This window comes from Dama dama, chromosome 4 (genome assembly GCF_033118175.1).
Source record: "Dama dama isolate Ldn47 chromosome 4, ASM3311817v1, whole genome shotgun sequence".
NCBI lineage: Eukaryota > Metazoa > Chordata > Mammalia > Artiodactyla > Cervidae > Dama > Dama dama.
In genome coordinates, this window is record NC_083684.1 from 64,950,652 (window position 1) to 64,974,982 (window position 24,331).

Consider the following 24,331-nt stretch of genomic DNA (forward strand, 5'->3'; position numbering starts at 1 on the left):
GTTTAAAAGTGTTTAAGACTGTGCACTTCCTGGGACTTCCCTGGTGGTCCTGTGGTTAGGACTCAGTGTTTCCACTTCAGTGGCACAGGTTTGATCCCTGGTCAGGGAACTAACATCCCGCATGCTGCCTGGTGCAACACCCCACCCCCACCCCCCCAAAATGGAGACAAACCCACCTTGTCACTTACAGTCATGCAAGTCAAATGCCCCAAAGCGAAGGCCTGGTGTGTGGACGTGGATTCTCCCTGACACCCACTGCTCTCCAGACGCCCCCTTGTCCCCGTGTGGCTCATCGCAGCTGGAGAAAAACACATCCCCAAAATGACTGGTCTCGCTTCAGATTCCTGGCTGCTCCCTCACATTCCCTGTGTGTCTGCTCCACACCTTTCCTGTGGAGCTCCTCAAAAGTCCACCTCCACCTCTCCCATCTGTTTTCCTCAAAGACCCTGTGTCTTCTCCACTGAGCTCCGGGAGCAAAGGGAAGAGATCTCCTCGAACTGCCTCAACCGTCGGCCTCAGGGCGTGTGCTCTCTCCTTAGTAATTGACTGGGAATAGTCTGAAACTGCCTCTGGCTGTTGCTGGCCCTGAAATTGTGTCCCGGTTGCCAGCTCCTCCCTCAGGGTCAGGGCTGTGTGGCATCATGGATTTTTACTTCTTGGAAGTTACTTTGATCAACATTCAAACATGGTAGCATTGTCTTTCTGAAACACAAAGATGGGGACTCACATACACCCCACACCTTTTTATACGCTCGGTTCTTTCCTCTTTAAAATATGTGTTCTCAATTAGCTACATTTTCCTCTCCTATTAAATGCCATGAAGTACTGTTGCAGAAGAATGGGGGTGCGAGAGAATGGTCATGTCCTAGGGGAAATCTTGGGATAGGTCTCCAAGTAAGGGCCCCTGGCTTCCTGCAGGAAAGAATTCAAGAGGGAGACGTAGAGTGAGCCATGTTGTGCCGGGCTGCCCAAGATGCCCGGGTCATGGTGGAGAGTGTTCATGAAACATGGTCCACTGCAGAAGGGAATGGCAGACTCCTTCAGTATCTTTGCCTCGAGAGCCCCAAGAATGATAAAGCAGGTTTATTGAGAGAAATACACATTCCATAGGCAGAATATGGTTGTCCCTGAAGGGGAGAGTGACCCTGGGCTGTGGGCATACTTAGTTTTTATGAGCTGGGTAATTCATGCACTAATGTGTGGGAGGATTTTTCCAGCTATTTGGAGAAAAATGCAGAAGTTCATTTTGGTAGTTATTTCACAGTATATGTGTATATACATATGTCGAATGTCACATTGTGCATCTTAAATATACGTGATATTTATTTGTCAATTATACCTTAGTAAAACTGTAAAAGAAAAAGGTGCAAGGTATGCTGTGCTTGCCTCCGCTGAGTGGTGCTCATCCAGGCTACACATTACATCGATGAGGCATTTTGCAAATACATTTGTGCCCTGACCAGAGATTCCCCTTTGAAAAGTCCATATGGGGCTCAGCCTCAATGGTATGTAAGGGGCCTTGGTGCATCTAGCATTGAGCATCAGGACTCTTGAGTCCTTCCATCCTGAGGGCTGAGATCTGGGCTGAGGGTAAGGTTGCTCTGCCCTGAGGCTGGACCAGGAGGGCCTGCTGTGTGACCTGAGGGGATCATGGGGTCAGCGGACATGCCCCCTGCTGCTGTGTACATGAGGCCTCACCAGGAGGGGAGTGTGATCCGAGGGAAAGTGTGGGAAAGTCCCGTGTTGGTCTCTGTGTGGGAGTTGCCTGTCCTGAGTCCCTCCTGAGAAAGTGGGAACAGAGGACTGTCTGTTCCACACGGTGAGGGTTTTCCTGTGTGGGGGCACAGGAAGGGGGTGTGTTGACTCTAAGCATTAAACAGCATGTTTTCAACTTTCAGGATAGACCTCTGAAGACTCATGTTGCCTGAGGAAGCCCAGAAGAGGAGGAAGGTGAAAGAAGGAAGAGTCTGGAATGGCTCTTTCTCAGGTGAACTCATATTCTTGGTTGATTATTCTGTTTCTCCTTTCTTTTCTTTTTTAATTAATTTTTCTTTTTGGAATACAGCTACTTTGCAACGTTGTGTTAGTCTCTGCTGTTCTCCTTCCTTCTTTGCACTTGCTAATCTCTGACTCAAGAAGTAGCCTGCTTGATTCCTGTTCATTCACACTCACCCAGGGCCTTCTCTCAGTCACTGACACGTACCCTTAGATTCCATCTGTGACTCAGTTTTCTACTCTGAAAAATGGAAATGATCTTTCTCTGATGAGTTACTACATTGACAACAAGTTAATTCATGAAAAGTATCTAGAGTAATGCTTCCGTGGTAGCTCAGATGGTAAAGAATCAGCCTGCAATACTGCAGACCTGTGTTTGATCCTTGGGTCAGGAAGATCCCCTGGAGAAGGAAATGGCAACCCACCTCAGTATTCTTGCCTGGAGAATCCCAAGGACAGAGCCTGGAGGGCTACAGTTCATGGGATCACAGAAGAGTCAGAAACGACTGCTACTACTCCCACTGCTACTACTAGAGTAATTCATAACATACAGAAAGTGTTCAAAAACTTGTAGTCATTGCTGTTAATCATTGTCACAGTTTTTAGATTCTGAGCTTTCTTTAACACCTCTGTATAGATGACCCAGTGTTGAATTTCTGTTTGTGTATTTCACGTGTCATACAGAAAAATGAGAAATTCACGTTGATCTGGAGGCCATTGTAATCTCCTATGAGAAAGCAATTAGAGATGCATAATTTGCTCTAAATACCTTTACATGAATCTGTCAGAATACACACTTCAACTGAATCAATCCTCTTCTCATTTTGTATGAAGATAAGAGCTCTTCTTATGACACCATTGGTGATATGTGTTTTCATTTCAGCAGCAGTTGACCGTCGAGGACGTGGCCATCGAATTCACTCCTGAGGAGTGGGAATGCCTGGCCCCTGCGCAGAGGACTTTGTACCGGGACGTGATGCTGGAGACCTACAGGAACCTGCTCTCTGTGGGTGAGGATCACTTCCCTCTCAAGTTGGGATCTGTCCTTGGGTATCTTTACATTTTCCCTTGCATGCCTTTTGGGAGCCCCTGCCTTGCTTGGCTGAGCTCGAAGCCCTATTGAATCAGAGGCCAAAAGCTTCATAATGTGGCATGAAGACTTTGAAATTGCCCTTTCCTCATTTGATCTGCCCATGTTTTGATACCTCGAGGGTGGGTCCAGAGCTTAAAAATGCATAAAGCCTGTAGCAAATGTAAAACCTACACTTCCCTGTTTTGAAAATTTTATTTATTTATTATTTTTTGGCTGTGCTGGGTCTTTTTTAGTTGCAGTGATCAGGGGCTCCTCACCAGTTGCGGTGCTTGGGCTTCTCATTGTGACTTCTCTTGCTGCAGTAGGTGGGCTCTAGGGCACAGGGGCTCCACAGTTGTGGTACACGGGCTCTGCGGCATGTGGGATCTTCCTGAACGAAAAATTGAACCTGTGTCCCCTGCACTGGCAGGCAGATTCTTACCCACTGAGCCACCAGGGAAGTCCCACTTACCTTTTTCCTGCAAGCAAGATGTCTGCATATTACACTCTTCCCTGTGCATTCACTTGATCTTAGCCAAAAGGCTAAGAAGCGATTCCCCTGTGCATTCAGAAGGAGGCAAGCTGTGGATTGAAGGGTTTTCCACAGCCCCCCCATAATGTCCTCACTCCTCAGCTGAACAAAGAGCTGGGGTTCTGGAAACAAAATATCATGTGATGTTTCTTTCTTGCAATTAGCAATAATTTCTGTTTCTGACCTGAATATTCTTATCTCCGTTTTGGAGTAAAGAAAAGAGAGCACTGAACCCTGGAGAGGGAAGTGAAAATAGCAAAAAATAAAAAGAAAGAAAGAAAAAAACGACTAAAGGGGTGGAAAGTACCAGGTGTAGACACAGGTCAGATCTCAGATGAACAGCGAAGAAACCACACCATTAATAGTTTCAGGGAATCTCTCCCCAAGTGGAAGAGTTCTGTGGAAAAAGAGTTTATTTTTTGGTAAACTCTCAGAGGAAATTGTTGTTCTCCCCATCTTTTCACTCTGTTCTTTAGTATGTAAAATGTATCTCGCCCTCCAGTGGTGCCACAGATCCTACAGAGACAAAGGCAAGGTCTTTGTATGATCTACAACAGCCTGTCATTTGACTCCTGTCAGCTTTGTTGCTTGAGGAACATGGGAGGGCTCTTTCAGAGGGGCCTATTGCCCCTGCGTCTCCACTTCTGCATGTGCTTTCATTGGCTGCTCAGTTCTTGGTCCCTGCAAGTAAGAGCTGAACTGCTTTGTAGCACCACACTCAGCACCTGTCCTAGTTCCATCCCTACTCGCTGTTCTAGGAAGATGTAGTCAGGAGGTAGGAAACCACTGGTGCTCTCTGATTCCATCTCTCACCCCAGAACCTGCTCGGAGCTGTCTCAAGCCCCATCTGCCTGCTCAGATCCCTCAGCCCTTCCTTCTGGGATTGTTACTTAGGAGAACTGTAAAGACAGTAGACAGATCTTCTCTTTGATCCTAGGTCCTACATGGAGAGCACATGTCGGCCTTTGAGATTCTTAACTCAGTGTCTGTGAGGAGAGCACACATCTCAAGATCCTGCAGGATCCCCGCTCCTGTCTTGTATTTTCATCACTCTTCCACTGTTCTACCTGGTTCGGGAATGTAGACTTTTCCTGATTTCCTATTGTCTTAAGTTGCCTCTGATGATTGCCTATGAAATACACATTCCTAGGATCTGAGATTTTATCCTATATCTTTTTTGCTGTGATAATAACTCTTTTAGGGGATAGACAACTTCTAGGGACTCTCCCTATGGAGTGGGGTTATTTGGTGACGGAAAATTGCCCCCCCATCTCGAGATTTTTTCTTTTAATTGAAGTATAGTTGATATACAATATAGTATTGTCTTCTGATGTAAAGCAAGGTAAATTCAGTTATACATATGTATACATTCTTTTTTTTATTGTGTTTATCACAGGATATTGAATATAGTTCCCTGTGCTGTACAGTAGGACCTTGTTGTTTATCCGTCCTATATATAATAGCTTGCATCTGCTATTTGCAAACTCCCAACCTGTCCCTATGCATGCACACTTGGCCACCAGAAGTCTCTTCTGTATGTCTCTGAGTCTGTTTCTGTTTCATAGATAAGTTCATTTGTGCTGCATTTCAACATACAAGTGATATCATATGATATTTGTCTTTCTCCTTCTGACTTATTTCACTTAGTATGATAATCTCTAGGTCCATCCATGGTGCTGCAAATGGCACTATTTCATTCTTTTTTATGGATGAGTAATATTCCAGTGTGTGTGTGTGTGTGTGTGTGTGTGTATTTATATGTGTAGACACACAACATCTTTATCTATTCATCTGTTGATGGTCATTTAGATTGTTTCCATGTTTGGCTACTATAAATAGCGCTGCTGTGAACATAGGGGTGCATGTGTATTGAAAAGAGTCTTTTTTACTTATTTTTCATTTTTAAAGTTTTTTATTTTTGCCACACCTCAGAGCTTGTGGGAACTCAGTTCCCTGACCAGGAATCAAACCCAGGCCATAGCAGTGACAGTGCCAAATCCTAGACACTAGACCACCAGGGACTCCCAGCATCACACTCCTGCTTCTCTCACTTTCTTTGTAATTCGGGGTTATGTACATAGCCTTTGAAGTCTTGTGCCCTCATTTGAAAAATAATGGTAGTTTACCTCAGGCTTTTAAAACAAATAAGTACTGTTAGATAGCTTATATGTAATAATGTTGCACATTTTATAGAAAAACTCTTAAGTTACTGTTGTTTAATGAGATATATCTACTTTGTCATGTTTTGTTATGCCATATCCCTTTGTGTGCATTATATTTTATATGCTTTTATTTTACAGTTTGTCCTCAACAATGCAGTCTGTGACCTTAGTTAATATATATCTTAAGCACATACTTCATATTACATATCTGAGGACAATAAGCTGGAGAATTAAAGGGCACTGCATAGATAATAAATTGCTCTGCTTGGTTATTATATAATGGCAATCATGAAATCAGGTGACTTTTGGCTTCTTTCTTCAGTTTCTGTTCTTTTGTTGTTCATTTGCAAAGTCATGTCCAACTCTTTGTGACCCCATGAACTATAGCACGCCAGCCTCCTCTGTCTTTCATGATCTTCTGGAGTTTGCTCAAATTCATGTCCACTGAGTCAGTGATGCTATCTAACCATCTCATCCTCTGCCACCCCCTTCTCCTTTTGCATTCCATCTTTCCCATAATGTTATATATTTTCCTGACCTGATATTTTAGAAGTCAGTTATGTCAATACCTTTTACAGTTTTCATATTGTGTGCCCTTTCCAAGGTAAAATTCTCTTCTTAGGAAGAGTGTTTAGAATTCCATAGAATATAATGTTGTACAACATGGTTACTTATTACTCGTTGTTTTACTACAATAGTAAAGGGTTACTTTACTAGACTAGAAAGGGTTACTAGAATAGTGTGTTTATTAATTTTTATTGTGATTTACAGTTGATGGTCTTTCAGAACATATTATGCAATATAACTGACATTTACTTGTTAATGTTATAAAATGCCTATTTTTCATGGGAATTGATACTTTTATAACAGGTAATTCAGGAAAATATTTCATTTTTTAAATACCCTTATTAAATTCTTTATTTTTGCAGTGCTGTATTTGTTTTGCAATTCTAAACTGCCATTTATTTAGGTTACTTGTTAGATAAGCTTGTTTTGGATTATTTACCATTACATTACTTATTTTAAGTATTAAATTTATATACAGTAATGATGTATATACTGTATACAGATTATGTATAATAAGCATGTGGAAAATATGTCTAATATGTTTCTCTTCAGTTACTGTCAATATGTATATGTTTTGGGTTCATGGTCATGGGATTAGCCATTTTTTAAGAGCTAACTTAAGTTTACACAACCTGAGTGTTTTTGTCATACAGTGTTTGAAATGAGGCTACCCTAAAATCAATTTGAATTTCATGTGATCACACCTTCTTTATTAAAGAATCCTATTTCTTCAAAATTTGAAGATCGTGGTTGGGAAGTTTCATAACTACCTTCAGTGTAAGTGTTATTTTTGGTATAATATGTTTTCAACATAAAATATTTATGAATTATGATTAATAATATACCTATGATTTTTTGTATTTTGTAGATATCTCTCCCATACATATTATCAAGAAATTACAACCAAAGGAGAACACTAACTCAACAGATACATTCCAAACAGTGATTTTGGGAAGACATGAAAGCCATGGAGTCAAAGATTTTTACTTAAGGGAAATCCGAGGCAATATGCTTGAGTTTGAGTGTCAGTGGAGAAATGATGAAAGAAATTACAAAGGAGTGCTTGTAACCCATGATGAAAAGTTCACCGATAGAAAAGATCAATGTGGTAGAAGCAATGCAGGAAACAAACCAACTGAAAATAAACTTGCATTAAGCTTTCAGGATGAATTGCAGATATTTCGAATGAAAAGGAAAATTTTTGAATGTAATCAAGTTGAAAAGGTTATCAACAATTGTTCCTCAATTTCAGCTCTCCAAAGAATTCCTCCTAATGTCCAAACCAACACTTCTAACATGTATGGGAATGATTTTATCCATTCTTCAATACTGACAAAAGACCATAAAGTACATAGGGAAAAACCTTACAGGTGTAATGACTGTGACAAAACCTTTACTCATGTCTCACACCTCACTAAACATCGGGTAGTCCATACAGGAGAGAGGCCATACAAATGTGATACATGTGGCAAGGACTTCAGTCAGAGTTCGAACCTTGCAACTCATCGGAAAATTCATACTGGAGAGAAACCTTACAAGTGTAATGAGTGTGGCAAGGTTTTTAATAGAAAATCAAACCTTGAAACTCATCAGAGAATTCATACTGGAGAGAAACCATACAAATGTAATGTGTGTGGCAAAGCCTTTAGGGTGTGTTCAAGCCTCAGGAGCCATCAAGTAATCCATACTGGAGAGAAGCGTTACCATTGTAGTAAATGTAACAAGGCTTTTTCCCGTAATTCCAAGCTTCTAAAACATCAAAGAATTCATACTCGAGGGCAGCCCTACAAATGTGATGCATGCGACAAAGCCTTTATTTTGCGATCAAGCCTAATCAACCATCAGGTAGTCCATACCAGAGGGAAGTCTTACCCATGTAATGAATGTGGCAAGACGTTCATCAAACGTTCACACCTTAGGCTTCATGAGAGAATTCATACTGGAGAGAAGCCATACAAGTGTACTGAATGTGGCAAGGGCTTCAGGCAATGGTCTGATATCAGAATTCACCAAAGAATCCATGCTGGAGAGAAACCTTTCAAATGTAGCGAGTGTGGCAAATCCTTTACTCGGAGTTCGCACCTCACTAGACATCAAACCATCCATACTGGAGAGAAACCATATAAATGTGAGGTCTGTGACAAGGTCTTCAGTCGGAATTCACATCTTGCAGGTCATCAAAGAATTCATACCGGGGAAAAACCTTACAAATGTAATGAGTGTGGGAAAGCCTTTAGTGATCGTTCAAGCCTAACTTACCATCAGGTAATTCATACTGGAGAGAAGTCTTACAAATGTAATGAATGTGGCAAAGCTTTTATTAAGCCTTCATATCTTAGGCATCATGAGAGGATTCATACTGGAGAAAGGCCATACAAGTGTACTGAATGTGGCAAGGCTTTTATCAAGCCTTCGCATCTTAGGTATCATGAGAGGATTCATACTGGAGAAAAACCATACAAGTATACTGAATGTGGCAAGGCCTTTCAGCAATGGTCTGACATCACTATTCACCAAAGAATTCATGCTGGAGATAAGTCATAGAAACGTAGCAAGTGTAGTGTGGCAAATCCTTTAGCCACTGAAGCCTCAGTAAACACCAGGTGACCCATACTGGAAAGAGACTTTACAATGAATGTGGCAAGGCTTTTAGCAGGTGTTCACACCTTAGGCTTCATGAGAGGATTCATACTGGAGAGAAATCATACCAATGTATTGAGTATGGCATAGCCTTTAGACAATAATCCTACCTCAGGATTCACCAAAGAATTCATTCTGGAGAGAAACCTTACCAATTCCATGAGTGTGGGAAAACTTTTGCTCAGGGCTTACACCTCACTAATCATCAGATAATCCATAATCCATACAGGCTTACAGATGTACTGAGTTTTGCAAGGCTTTTAGCTATTGCCTTAAACTCCAGGTTCACCAAGTAGTCCATACAAAACAAATGTAATGAATGTGGCAAAGTTTCAAATTATTGCTCACTTTTCATTAAATAAAGGGATCTGTATTCTGGAGTGAAAGCACACAAGTGTACTGTATGGTAAGGATTTTACCCATATAGCAAACGTTGGGGGAAGATACAGGATTGACACCTTCAAAATGCAATAAACATGGTCAAGACTTTCCCTTGAATTCAAATATTATGCAACAACAGACTCTATATTGGAGAGAAATCTCTAGACTTTAGAATATACATCCTTGAGAGAAGCCACCAAAAAATAATGTGCATGCTAGTTAACAGTTCAAGATGGTGGAGTAGAAGGACAAGTGTTCATCTTCTCCTGCAAGAGCACCAACACTGCAACTAGCTGTTGAACAACCATCAACAGGAGAACATTGGTCCAAAGACCAAGAAGCCACAAGGAGATGGTAGGAGGGGCGGAAACACTATAAAATCAAATCCCATACTGGCTGGGTGGGCAACGTACAAACTGAAGAACAATAATACCAAAGAAGTTCTCCCACTGTAGGGAAAGTTCTGAGCCCCACCTTAGGCTTCCCAGCCTGGGGATCTAACAAAGGAACTGGGAATACCCAGGGAATCTGACTTTGAAGGCCAGCGGGATTTGATTATAGAACTTCCATAGGACTGGGGGAAACAGATTTCACTCTTGGAGGGCACAAACAAAATCTTGGCATGCACCAAGACCCAAGGGAAAGGAGCAGTGACCCCGTAGGAGACTGAACCAGACCTACCTGCTGGAGTTGGAGGACCTTCTCTGGAGCCATGGGTCAAAAATGGCTCACCATGGGGGCAGGGTCACTGACAGCAGCAGTCTGGGAAGGTCCCCCTTGGTGTTAGTCCTCTTGGAGGTCGCCATTAACCTGACCATAAACCCCAGAGCTGGGCTGCCTCAGGCAGAACAACCAACAGGGAGGGAGCACAACCCCACCCATCAGCAGATAATTGGATTAAAGTTTTACTTGGTAAGGCCCTGCCCACCAGAGTGGACCCAGTTTTTCCCACTCAGTCCCTCCCATCAAGAATCTTACACAAACCTTTTAGCCTGATCTACCAGAGGGCATATAGAAGAAACAAGAAGAACAACAATTCCATAGCAGCTAGAACAAAAGGCACATTACTCTAAGTTAATTAGGATGAAAAAGAAGACATATCACAGATGAAGGGACAAGATAAAACCCCCAAAAAACAACTAAATGAAGTGGAGATAGACAACCTTCCAGATTATTCATGATTCAGAATAATCATGAAGATGATCCAGGATCTCAGAAATAGAAGATGCAAAAAAATGTTTACCGAAGAACTAAAGAACAAACCAACAGAGTTGAACAATACAGTAGAAAGAATCAATAGGAGAATAACTGAGGCAGAAGAACGGATAAATTACCTGGAGTACAGAATGGTGGAAATCACTTCTGCAGAACAGAATATTGGGGGGGCGGGGAGGAATGAAAAAAAAAAAAGCCTAAGAGACCTCTGGGACAGCATTAAATACATTAATATTTGCATGATAGGGGATCCCAGAAGAAGAGAGAGAGAAAAGGGACCAGAGAAAATATTTGAAGAGATTATAGCTGAAAACTTCCCTAACATGGGAAAGGATATAGTCAACTAAGTCCAGGAAGTGCAGAGTCCCAGGCAAGATAAATCTAAGGAGGAACACACTGAGACACATAATAATCAAACTGACAAAAATTAAGACAAAGATACAATATTAAAAGCAACAAGGGGAAAATGACAACATACATGGGAACTCGCATAAGGTTAAAAACTTGATTTCTCAACAGAAATTATACAAGCCAGAAGGGAATGGCACTATATATTTAAAGTGATGAAAGGGAAGAACCTATAAACCAAGAATACTCTAACCAGCAAGACTCATTCAGATTTGATGGAGAAAGCAAAAGCTTTCCAGACAAGCAAAGGTTAATAAGAGAATTCAGCATCACCAAACCACTTGTATAACAAATGTTAAAGGAACTTCTCTAGGCAGGAAACACAGGAGAAAAAAAAGACCTACACAAAATAAACCCAAAACAATTAGTAAAATGGTAATAGTACCATACATATCAATAATTACCTTAAATGTGAATGGATTAAATGCACCAACCAAAAGACATAGACTGGGCCAATAAAAACGTGCATGTATGCACTTTGGCTTACCATATCACTCTACTTAATCCCCCAAATTGTAGGTAATTATTTTATATTGCTAGGTTAATCATGTTCCTATTATGGCTTGTGATTATAATTATCTTTGAATTCTGGCTGGCTATTGATTGTGAAAACTGATAAACATCTTTTACTATTGTGATTATGTAACTGTTATTCACTTAATACCATTGTATCATGATTGGTCAACAGAAAATAATAGAATTCTATGTCACCAAAATTGCCTTTTAATGGAAAAACCTGTAATCATTTTTTTTGTAATCATTTTTTAAAATCCACATGCATACCAGAATTATCTTGGAATTTTTTGAAAACTACAAATGCCCAGGTATTGCTTTTTTCTCCAAAGCTCCAGATGTATTTCTAATAAACAGCCATGTTTAAAAACAACTGGACTCTATGGGGAAAAAAAGGTGCAACACTAGTGGTTTTACCCAAAGATGAAAACTGTGGAGCATCAGAGGATTTATATTTGAGAGCACCCTTACAACTGTAAAGAATGTTGTAAAGCTTCTTCAAATGTCCATGCCTTTGGCATAATGAGAGAATTAATATGGGACAGAAAATACACAGATATACTTAATGTGGAAATACCTGTAAGAAACAGTGTGTCCTCAGGACTCACCAAATAATTCATATTGGGTAGAATCTTTAAGAAGTATGTGGTAAATTTCTTAACCAGTTCTCCCAATGGACCACACTTCAGAGGAACTATACTGGGAATAACTAAGTCTTCAGTTTTTTGAGATTAGTCTGAGATACTGTATACTGCAGAATAATTCAAAGTCAACATATGTTAAAACTCATGACACATTTATCCTGGGAACAAGGACTTACTTGTGTGGAAATGGTTCATTATCTCCAGTGTGTATTTAAATATTGAAATTTTGTTGAAAAGACTTCATTACTATCTATGACTTTAAACTTGAAGTTTGAAATCTTTTGATCTTAGTCATTCAATAGAGGCCTTTCACAATGGTCTTGTTACAGAAATCACAAGTCCGTGTGCCCAACGCACAGTAAAGCTCATCAATACTAAACATTAAGAGTTTGGAACAGAGAAAGGTTTATTACAGATTCGTACAAGGAGATGGGTTGCTCATGCCCTAAGAACCCGAGTTACTGAAAGCTTTCAGCAGGCCCCTTTAAAAGCAAAAGGTGAGGGGTGGACATGGTTAGTTGTTGGAGACTTCTCAGTGTCAGAACCTTTGTTCTTGAGGTCCGGTTATGGTCAGGTAACCAAGCAGGACAACTAACGGTCACTCATTGACAGTTGGTTGCTTGTGGGCGGGGCCCACTGAGGCACCAAACAATGACTGAGCAAGACCTGTTGCCTGGTAACAGCGTGCAGAGTAATGAGACACAGCAGTGGCTACCTGCTAAGGGTTGTGCTCCACTTGCTGTGTTACAGTCTCATGATGTTTCATGAAGGAATCGGATGAGGGGATCAGCTTCATTAGGTGTGGTTTGTTCACATTTGTGTTCACTGGAGAAACAAGGACACAAAATTATCAACTTCAGTAGTGTGAATTAGGGAGGGAAAGAGAATAATGTACAATTGTGATGACTCATCATGCCCATTATGTTCAGGCTGACCTTCCGTAGATGCAACTGTGGGTTATAGGAAAGAATGTTGTATCAATTGACCTTGAATAGGGAAGGCTGAAGGGACATGGGCTTTTCATGGGGGGAGAGTTACAGGTTATGACTGAGTATGTGGTGGAACTACTCCAAGGAGAATGGCGATCACTTTCTCCTTTAATTGGCAATAGCTGTTGTATATCAATGGAAACTTAGTCTTATTCTTGGAAATGTAGAGGGCAGTTTTCCTCAGAGGAAAATTTAATCAAAAGATCCAGAGAAGTATGTGTGTGCGTCTGTTTCATATTTAATTGCTGCCATTATGTTTAGCTACTCCTTTATTCAGAATATATCATAAGTCTCATGCATATTAGTTTTCATTTGTAAAGTAACTGGCTTACAAAATATGCTTTCACCTTAAAACTGTTACAGATAGAGTAAGCAGGTGAAGGTAAGGGGAAGCGCCTTCACTTCCCGTCTCTCCTGGGCTCCGTCCTCGCCCCGCCCCCTCCGCCCAGGCCCCGCCTCCGGAAGTACCGCCTCTTCCTTCCCGACTCTATCCCTGGGAACCCAAACGCAGTATGGAAACGGAGTACCAGTGATTGACTTGTGTGAAGACGTTGTTTCAACGTTCTAGTGTAAATCTGTGCTGCATGTCCGCCGTATTCTTTAAGGTCTTGGGAGTGACTCTCGACCTTACAGCCCAGCAGCCGGCACTTAACCTGAGTAAGCCCAGACATCGCTGTTACTCGTTGGGTATGTGTTCATTTTGGTTTGATGGTATGAGGCTGGTCAGTTCTCTTGACATTTCTGCGATCGTTACACATAGACACCGCCTTTCACCGCATTTTCCTGTTTAAAACCCTTTACTACCTCTGTCCTCCGCCCCATATAAAGTCCTCGTCCGCGAGGTGGATTCGTGGCCCTCAGCGTCGCCCTGGAGGCCAAGCCGGCCGCCGCGCTCCCGGAGAGGCCGCGTCCTCTCCCCGGTCCTGGGGTTCTGGAGAGCCCACCCCTCTCCTGAGACCCCGTCCCGCTCTGTCCTTCAGTCTCAGGCACCTCCTTCTGCCCCGCAGACCTTTCCCTTTCCCTCACCCCGCATAGGGGCAGGTGACTTGGGCCAACCTTTTACTACCCACTCTTCGTCGGTTCCCAATTGCAGGTGGTCTATTCCCATCCGCGGGCATCTTTTTTAGTCGCCATTCCTGTATGTGGGCCAGGAGGTTCCAAAGAAGCAGAGACAGCGACCGAGATAGAAGTAGAACAACTGAGGAGAAAAAGGGAGAACCAAGTGGAAGATGCAAGATGGCTGAGGATGTTCCCACTAGCTATGTATTTTACACACGATAGTATATATATGTCAGTGCTACTTTCTCAATTTGTTGTAGCCTCTCCTTCCACTGCTGTGTCCACAAGTCCATTCTCTAAGTCTGGGTCTCCATGTCTTCACTGTGAATAGTTCATCAGTACTATTTTTTCTGATGAACCTATTTACAGAGAAGACAGACGAGGAACTGGTTTGATGGCATCACCGACTCAATAGACATGATTATGAGCAAGTTCTGGGAGACGGTGAAGGACAGAGAAGCCTGGCATGCCACAGTCCATGGGGTCGCAGAGTCAGATACAACTGAGTGAGTGGACAGCAATATATATATGTGTTGATGTATCATGTTTGTTTTCCTCTTTCTGACTTCACTCTGTATAACAGACTCTTTCATCCACCTCACTTCAACTGACTCCAGCTCCATCCCTTTTGTGGCTGAGTAACATTCCATTGTATTTACATACCACATCTTCTTTATTCATTCATCTGTTGATGGGCATCTGGGTTGCTTTCATGTCCTGGCTATTGTGTAGTATCTCTTCACCGCCAGGTGTGCATACCTCTTTATGTGCACAGGCAGAACTAGCTATGATTATTCTGCTTCCCCCAAAGATACAGATTATTATGAACAGTAGTGTTAATCCACTTCTCTTAAGGCCAGTTCTGGGAACTGCTCTAGGCACAGACTCGGTACTGGCTCAAGATGAAGCACTTTATGGCATGGGTGCAGTTGGGTCATCATGCAGTTGGCCTTTTCCCTCTGGTGGCAGTTACCGTATCTGTAAAACTCAGAAATGTAGGACTTCTCTTGTGATCCAGTGGTTAGGAATTTAATTTCCCTTCCAATGCAGGGGACATAGGTTCCAGCCCTGGTCATGAAACTGAGATCCCACATGCCACGTGGCAACTAAACTGGCACACCAAAACGAAAGAGCCCATGTGCCACACCAAAGATTCCATGTGCCACAACTGAGACCCAATGCAGTCAAATAAATAAAATATTTTTTAAAAGAACTCAGAAATGTGCATCAGATACTAAGCCTGTGGTTCCTCTGTCCTATTTATTAGATGCTTGAGTCTTTCTCTTTTGTGCTTCAGGGAGGTCTGGGAGACTTCAGCTTTTCTATCAACAAGAGACAGAAGAGAAAGACAAATCTAGGGTTTCATTTATCTGTGGAATCTAAGCAAAGGGTACAAATGAACTTATCTACAAAACCAGAATAGAGGTATGGACATACGAAACAAACATGGTTATCAGGGAGTGAGGTGTGGAGGGATAAGCTGGGAGATTGGGACTGACATATACATACTAGTATATATAAAGTAGATAATAGTGACCTACTGTATAGCACGGTAAATTCTACTCAATACTCTCTAATGAGCTATGGGGGAAAGAATCTAACAAAGTGTGGGATATGTATAACTGATTGAATTTGCTGTACGCCTGAAACTAACACAATATTGTGAATCAACTATACTCCAGTAAAAATGTTTAGAAAAGAGCAGACATAGAGGGGTCTTTGTACTTGGGGGTGGGGTGGGGATGAGTGCAGGGTTCTGCTGGGTTACAAGAAGATTCAGGTCTTTTAAGGGGTCAGGATAAATGACAATCGAGGGACTCCCATACATATATATGTATTCATTCTTCCCCCAAACTCCTGTCCCATCCAGGCTGCCACATGATATTGAGCAGAGTTCCCTGTGCTATACAGTGAGATGTTTCTGTTTTGTAAATGAGTTCATTGGTATCATTTTTTCAGATTGCATGTATCAGTTCAGTTCAGTCGCTCATTCATGTCCAACTCTTTGTGACCCCCATGGACTGCAGCACACCAGGCTTCCCTGTCCATCACCAACTCCCAGAGCTTGCTGAAACTCATGCCCATCAAGTCGGTGATGCCATCCAACCATCTCATCCTCTGTCATCCCCTTCTCCTCCCACCTTCAATCTTTCCCAGCATCACGGTCTTTTCCAATGAGTCAGTCCTTTGCATTAAGTGGCCAAAATATTGGAATTTCAGCTTCAGCATCAGTCCCTCCAAAGAATATTCAGGACTGATTTCCTTTAGGGTGGACTGGTTGGATCTCCTTGCAGTCCAAGAGACTCTCAACAGGCTTCTCCAACACCACACTTCAAAAGCATCAATTCTTCGACTCTCAGCTTTCTTTATAGTCCAACTCTCACATCCATACATGACTACTGGAAAAACCATAGCATTGACTAGACGGACCATTATTGGCAAAGTAATGTCTCTGCTTTTTAATATGCTGTCTAGGCTGGTCATAGCATTTCTTACAAGGAGCAAGCGTCTTTTAATTTCATGGCTGCAGTCACCATCTGCAGTGGTGCAGTGGTGCTTTATTTTTGGAGCCCCCAAAAATAAAGTCTCTCACTGTTTCGTTTCCCCATCTATTTGCCATGAAGTGCTGGGACCGGATGCCATAATCTTCATTTTTTAATGTTCAGCTTTAAGTCAACCTTTTCACTCTCACTTTCATCAAAAGGCTCTTTAGTTCTTCTTCACTTTCTGCCATACGTGTGGTGTCATCTGCGTATCTGAGGTTATTGATATTTCTCCCGGCAATCTTGATTCCAGCTTGTGCTTCTTCCAGCCTGACGTTTCACATGATGTACTCTGCATATAAGTTAAAGAAGTAGGGTGACAATATACAGCCTTGATGTACTTCTTTCCCTATTTGGAACCAGTCTGTTGTTTCATGTCCAGTTCTGTTGCTTCCTGACCTGCATACAGATTTCTCAAGAGGCAGGTCAGGTGGTCTGGTATTCCCATCTCTTGAAGAATTTTTCCACAGTTTGTTATGATTCACACGGTCAAAAGTCTTTGGCATAGTCAATAAAGCAGAAGTAGATGTTTTTACAGAACTCTCTTGCTTTTTCAATGATCCAACAGATGTTGGCAAGCTGATCTCTGGTTTTTCTGCCTTTTCTAAATCCAGCATGAACATCTGGAAGTTCACGGGTCACGTCCTCTTGAAGCCTGGCTTGGAGAATTTTGAGCATTACTTTACTAGCGTGTGAGATGAGTGCAATTGTGCGGTAGTTTAAATATCCTTTGGCATTGCCTTTCTTTGGAATTGGAATGAAAACTGACCTTTTCCAGTCCTGTGGCCACTGCTGAGTTTTCCAAATTTGTTGGCATATTGAGTGCAGCACTTCCACAGCATCATCTTTTAGGATTTGAAATAACTCAACTGGAATTCCATCACCTCCACTAGCTTTGTTCATAGTGATGCTTCCTAAGCCCCACTTAACTTCACATTCCAGGATGTCTGGCTCTAGGTGAGTGATCACACCATTATGATTATCTGGGTCATGAAGATCTTTTTGTATAGTTCATCTGTGTATTCTTACCACCTCTTCTTAATATCTTCTGCTTCTGTTAGGTCCATACTATTTCTATCCTTTATTGTGCCCATCTTTGCATGAAACAGTCCTTTGATATCTCTAATTTTCTTGAAGAGATCGCTAGTCTTTCCCATTCTATTGTTTTCCTCTATTTCTTTGCATTGATTGCTGAGGAAGGCTTTCTTATCTCTCCTTGCTATTCTTTGAAACTTTGCATTCAGATGTATGTATCTTTCTTATCTCCTTTGCCTTTCACTTCTGTTTTTTTCTCAGCTATTTGTAAGCCCTCCTCAGACAACCATTTTGCCTTTTTGCATTTCTTTTTTGTGGGGGTGGTCTTGCTCACTGCCTCCTGTACAATGTCATGAATCTCCATCCATAGTTCTTCAGGCATTCTGTCCATCAGATCTAATCCCCTGAATCTATCAGTCACTTCCACTGTATAATTGTAAGGGATTTGGTTCCATATATAAATGATATCTAATATTTGTCTTTCACTGACTTAGTCATTTAGTATGATAATCTCCAGGCCCATTCATTTCTATCATTTAATTTTATTTTCCCAACAATGTTGAGTATTTCTTGGATAATTCAGTTCTGTTTGTGTTTACTATTTTATATGTGCTAAATCCTCAGTAGATCTACTCTTGGAATTTTGTGAGGACTTTCCCCCAGGTGTCTGGGCCAAACTGTTTTAAGGTAACACCCAGTTGATCCACATCTATGTGTACTGTCTGCATGCCCAACATGAAGGACAATTCATGTCCAGCTTTCATTCTCAGGTCACAGAAAACAACTGACCCTTTTTTTTACTTTATTAATCAAGAATAGTTTATTCTCACCAGCTTAGTTCTTCAGCAGGGCTCAGCTGGTAAAAGAGGAGATAACTGGATAATTTAGTTACATAAGTATGAGATTTTCATTACTGCTTATCCTGTCTAATCGTGAACATAAAATACATGATGCCCAAAGATTTTTTTTCATGATCACCAGAAAAAGGGAAAAGTGAAAAATATATATTTTTTAACAGTGATGCTGCTGAGCAGGGCCCTGTGGGGCTCCCAGACAAGGAGGGCTTTTTGTATCCCAGTTTTTATAAACAAGACTCCAGCCTCCATGACCTTCTCTGAGTTCCAAAGTGCAGAACAGTTGATAGTCACAGAAGGATGCTCACCCTCTTTCACTCCTGTCGTACTCTTTGTGACCCCATGGACTGTAGCCTATCAGGTTCCACTGTCCAAGGAATTTCCCAGAAAAGAATACTGGAGTGGGTTGCCATTTCCTCCTCCAGGGGTATACCTGACCCAGGGATCAAACCCAAGTGTCCTGCATGGCAAGCAGATTCCTTACCACCACACCACCTCCAATCAAAGGAGGAGCAGCCACAAAACCATCTGAGGCAAGATTAAGGGACCAGAGGGGCTCATCGAGATAGGAGACCAGACCACCTAAGACCCTGCACACACCCTAACCTTGTTAGCAACCCCATCCTTTGGCAACTTTGTAGAAGAAAAAATACAAGACTGTTACTTCATTGATGCTTATCATATACACCTGCCTGATTGTATAACTTCTCTCTACTCACCAGGGAGTGGGACACAGGTATTGAGAAATGTTAGCCTACTGTGTTCCCTCCTTGTCTCTCCTCCATATGTCTCTGTATTTGTATTTCAAGTATTTTGATTTGGCATTGGTGCACTGAGAGCCAAGAGTTTGGCATTGGTATAACCTCTAGGTTCTTGTTCAATTTAACAGCAACCCAGACCGTGACTTGATGATTCAGAGGAACGTCTTTCAACACATACGGATGTCTCTAAGATGTGACGGGACCAGACACAACACAGCCCAAAGGAACAGACAGGGCCCTTCACTGAGGTTCTAAGGTACATAAACCAAGGTTCTCGGGCCTTTGTTGTTGTTTTTATTATTATTGGTTTAATATTCCTAAGGTTTTTCAACTATAGCATGTATATTTATCATTTTTGAGTTTTGCTTGGTGTTATAGTTTATGATGACAGAGTTGAAGGTTACTTCTGACCCTGTAATTATGGAAAAGAGCAAAGATTTAAAAATTCTCCCACTTCACTTCCAAGAAACGGCTTACTGCCAAGACCCATCATTCCACATTATCACTGATTTAAGACCCCCCACTTGGCCCCTTGTTTACCTGGGAAAAAAACAGACACAGACACTCCACAAATTCCCAGTCTTTGCCCTATAAGTGATGTAGGTGCCCTGTAAGTGATGTAAACCCTGTAAGTTCAATCGGTCAGTAGTGTCCCACTCTTTGCAAGCACAAGGACTGCAGCACGAAGGTCTTCCCTGTCCTTCACACACACACACACACACACACACACACACACACACACACGTACACACATCTTCCCTGTCCCTCACACACACACACACCACCCACCCCCACCCCCAAACGAAGTTGTCTCCGCGCAGCGTCCATCTCTGTCTCAGGCCCACACCTGAGCCTTGCAGTCTCCTTTCCTCTGTACATGGTGTCAAAGGCCATACATTCTCGCGCCTGTCCCACCCCTAGCATTTCAGACATCTCGGTGAGAGACACCTCACTTCGGTGAAAGGCGCCTCCCTTTCGGGTTACAGTTGTTCTGAAACCGGTTCCTGCCTTTAGTCCACTGAGACGCTGCCTTTCGTACCTTTCCTGGTTAAAACGCTTTACTGACCCCACTGGTGGCTCAGACAGTAAAGCGTCTGCCTACAATGCGGGAGACTAGGGTTCGACCCTCGGGTGGGGAAGATCCTGGAGAAGGAAATGGCAACCCACTCCAGTATTCTTACCTGGAAAAGCCCATGGGAGGAGCCTGGTAGGCTACAGTCCATGGGGTCGAAGAGTTGGGCGCGACTTCACTTCACTTGACTGACCCCACTGACCCTGCCATCATTCGTGCACAACTTAAAATCCTCTTCTACGAGCTGGTTTATTCGCTCCGTGTTCCTCAGCCTCGCCCTCTCGGCCTCTGGAGGCCGCACCCTCTCCCCGGTCCCTGGATTCCGGGAGCCCGCCCCGCTGTTGAGACCCCCTCCCTCCCCGGCCGTCTGTCCTCGGTCTCCTCGGCCGCTCCTTCTGCCCCGCGGGCCTCCCCTCCCTGTCAGCCCGTCCCCTCACCCCTCTTGGGGGCAGGTGACCGCGGCCAACCTTGTACCAACCACTCCTTCGGATCCCAATTCCAGATGGTCTCTTCCCGTCCGCGGGCATCTTTTTCAGTCGCTGTTCCTTTAAACATGTGGGCCAGGAGGTTCCGGACAAGCAGAGACCCAGCGTCTGAGATAGAAATAGAACAACTGAGGAGGGGAAAAAAAATGGAGAACCAATAAATGGCAGTCCACTCCAGGATTCTTGCCTGGAGAATCCCATGGACAGAGGAGCCTGGCAGGACACGACTTAGCGACTTTACTACTACTAATGGGAAGGTGCAGGATGGCTGAGGATGTTGCAAAGAGACTGTAACATAAACATTTACCCTTGAAAGTCTTGCAGTGTAATCAGTAAACAATGAGTTAAAGCAGAATCTGCAAGGACTGGAGAGCAACATAGGGAGAGGGGCCCTAGACGCACGGCAGGAGGGGCGATGACAGTCGTGAGACACTTCACCCTCAGAGTGAGGCGGTGGGGATAAAATATTTGAAAACTTGGCCTTCGGAGCAACGTGGTACTGGGAGAGGGGAAACTTGTGATTGGAGGAGCAGAGAACGGGAAGGAAGCACAGCCACCAGGGGGCGATAGAGAATAGGGACAAAGGGAGCCGCAAGGGGATGGAAGGAGTGTGACCCAGAAGGCAGACGGGGGTCAGGGATGGTGAACGAAGGAGGCAAAACCACCTAGAGAGTTAGCCTAGTTAGAAAGGTTGTCGGGAAAAGAGTCGTGAGAGGGGAAACAAGTTGCAGAGCGGGCAGCACGCTGTGCCGGTGGAAATAGGAGGGCAAGAACAGGAAGAATGGAGAGGAACAAAATCAGTAGAGAGGGGAAAAAAATGGGGAGAACAATAATGTAAAGTGAAGGTTCTGGGGATCTGATCATATAGCATGCTAACTCTTTAATCAGAGTGTTATTAAATACCTGAATTGCTGAGAGAATATCATTTAAGTGTTCTCACCACACACAAAAAATGGAAATTGTGTGATGATGGAAGTGTAAATTCCTTGATTCTGATCATTATTACACAGTATATACATCTGTCAAATAAATACATTGTAAGTGTCATATGTACACAGGTTTTATTCCTCAATTATACCTCAATAAATGTGGAAAGGAAAAAGAAAGTGGGGCTGTGCTGGACTTGCCTCCTCTGGGTAGTTCTCAAACCAGGCTTCGCATTAGGCGAAGCCTAATGAGCCATGTTGCATATATGTTTTGTGCCTGTTGACCAGAGATTCCCCTTCAGATAGTTTGTGCTGGGCCAAAGCTCCAAGAGTTGGTGAGGGACAGGGAAGCCTGGCATTCTGCAGTCCATGGGGTCACAAAGAGTTGAACTGAACTGATTGAAAGCTCCATAATATGTAAGGTGATTCCTGTCTGGATCCCTCACTGAGCATGGTGACTGTGAGTCCTCCACTTCCTGAGGGCTGAGATCTGGGCTCTGCATGGGGATGAATCAGGGCCTGGTCTGTGACCTGAAGGGGATTGTCAGATCAGCTGAGGTGCCCACAGCTGCTGTGTACATGAGGCCTCACCAGGAGGGGAGTGTGATTCAAGAGAAAGTGTGAGAAAACTCATTGTTGGTCTGTGTGTAGGAGTTGACTGTCCTGAACCCCACCTGAGACAGTGGGCAGCAGAGGACTGTTCCACATGGTGAGGTCTTCCCTGTGTGGGTGGTTGTGGCAAAGAAAGTGGGGATGTTGGTTCTAAGCATTAATCTTCATGTTTTCCACTTTCAGGATAGACCTGTTATCCTTCTAACATCATTCCTCATTGTTTTCTATTTTTTCCTTGCAGAACTTGTGTTACAAAAGGTAATGATATTATGTCCAGTAATTAGAGAGGCAACCTAAAGGAACACTGTTATGTTTAGTAACATAGAGTGTTAGCATAAGCTTTCAATATACCAGAGTCAATATATTCCAACATTTTCTTTTTGTTCACATTCTTAACTAATGGGATCTTATCCTTCAAATGCTCAGACTTTGACAAACACCTTCTGCTCTGCTTATTTACCCATAAAAACTCTGCTCACCCAGCCAGGATTTTCATTCTGAAATCCTGATCTCCTTAGTGTATGGTACTGTGGATATGATTCCTTAAGACTGCATGTGTGTGCACAGCATATATTCACCCACCTTTAGTTGGTCTTTTCCTGTTTTTTTTTGTTCTGGTTTCTGCTAAGAAAATATCTGCCCAATCACCTAAAATATTATGTATGTTTTTATTAAATATATTAAATATATGGATGGAAATGGAAGTTATGAAATACTCAGTATGACATATGACATAGTAATAGAAGTAAACTTGTTCTCTCCCTTCACTATCTTAATCTCTTTATTTTTAAAATCTTCTGTTTCAGTACTTTAGTTAATAGTACTGTATCACATGTTAATTTCCTTTTTTTTTTTTTAACAACATAGTGTTTCTTTATATCCTCAGAATTGAATTAGAAGTTTTAAGCCTCAATTTTTTTTTAAATCACTAGGATAATAAATTTTCAGAAGTTTTAGCAGTAATACTACATGCCAAAATACGGAACTATATTAAAATTTTAGTCTGTGAGAGTAGTTTATACTCTATGGAAAGTTGAATAAAATTTGTATCCTACTGTTGTGTGAAAATTGTATACATCTTAATTATGTTGAATTGTTTTATAGATTTCTTCAGATTTACTACGTCCTTCTACTTCTCTGTCTATTCATTCTATTAATATTTGAGAGTTTGATATTGAAACTCCAACTAAAAATCTTAATTTATCTACTTAATTTATATAATTGAAAAACAATTATAATATATAGTGGAACTATATGTAACCTGGGCTTTCCTGGTAGCTCAGCTGGTAAAGAATCCACGTGCAGTGCAGGAGACTCCAGTTCAGTTCCTGGGTCTGGAAGATCCCCTAGAAAAGGGATAGACTACCCACTCCAGTATTCTTGGGCTTCCCTGGTGGCTCAGATCGTAGAGAATCCACCTGCAATGTGGGAGACCTGGGTTCAATCCATGGGTTGGGAAGATCCTCTGGAGGAGGGCATGGTAACCCACTCTAGTATTCTTGCCTGGAGAATCCCCATGGACAGAGGAGCCTGGCAGGCTGCAATTCATGGGGTTGCAAAGAGTCAGACAGCTTGTTCTGTATTTTCCAAGTCTCCTGTAAATGTGTTATCATACTTTCATAATTTAAAAAAGAAAAAAAAATTTTTTTAATTTTAAACTTTCATTTTAGGGCCTCCCCTGGTGGTATGGTGGTTAAGAATCTGCCTTGCAGTGTAGGGGTCATAGATTCCATCCCAGATCCCACACACTGTGGGGCAACTACTGAGCCGGAGAGCCAGAACTAAGACCCAATGCAGAACAAAAATAAAGAAATATTAAATTAAATAAAATCTTTCTGTTCCACATCCATAGTATAACATTCACAG

The 24,331-nt window shown here is 42.3% G+C and overlaps 2 protein-coding genes across 2 annotated transcripts in view; both read left to right on the forward strand.

Moving 5' to 3' along the window:
• LOC133054802 (zinc finger protein 665-like) overlaps nt 1-12,275 on the forward strand; it is a 43,524-nt gene extending 31,249 nt beyond the window's left edge. The window contains exon 5 of the mRNA XM_061140120.1: nt 7,758-12,275. Within this exon, the coding sequence (XP_060996103.1) occupies nt 7,758-8,872 (1,115 nt within the window). The 3' untranslated portion in view covers nt 8,873-12,275. The remainder of the gene's footprint in view (nt 1-7,757) is intronic.
• Nucleotides 12,276-17,296: 5,021 nt separating this feature from the next.
• The window catches only part of LOC133054779 (zinc finger protein 665-like), a 41,157-nt gene continuing 34,122 nt past the window's right edge, over nt 17,297-24,331 (forward strand). Inside the window, exons 1-2 of the mRNA XM_061140092.1 lie at nt 17,297-17,677; nt 19,499-19,626. The gene's annotated coding sequence lies outside the window, so the exon portion shown is untranslated. The remainder of the gene's footprint in view (nt 17,678-19,498; nt 19,627-24,331) is intronic.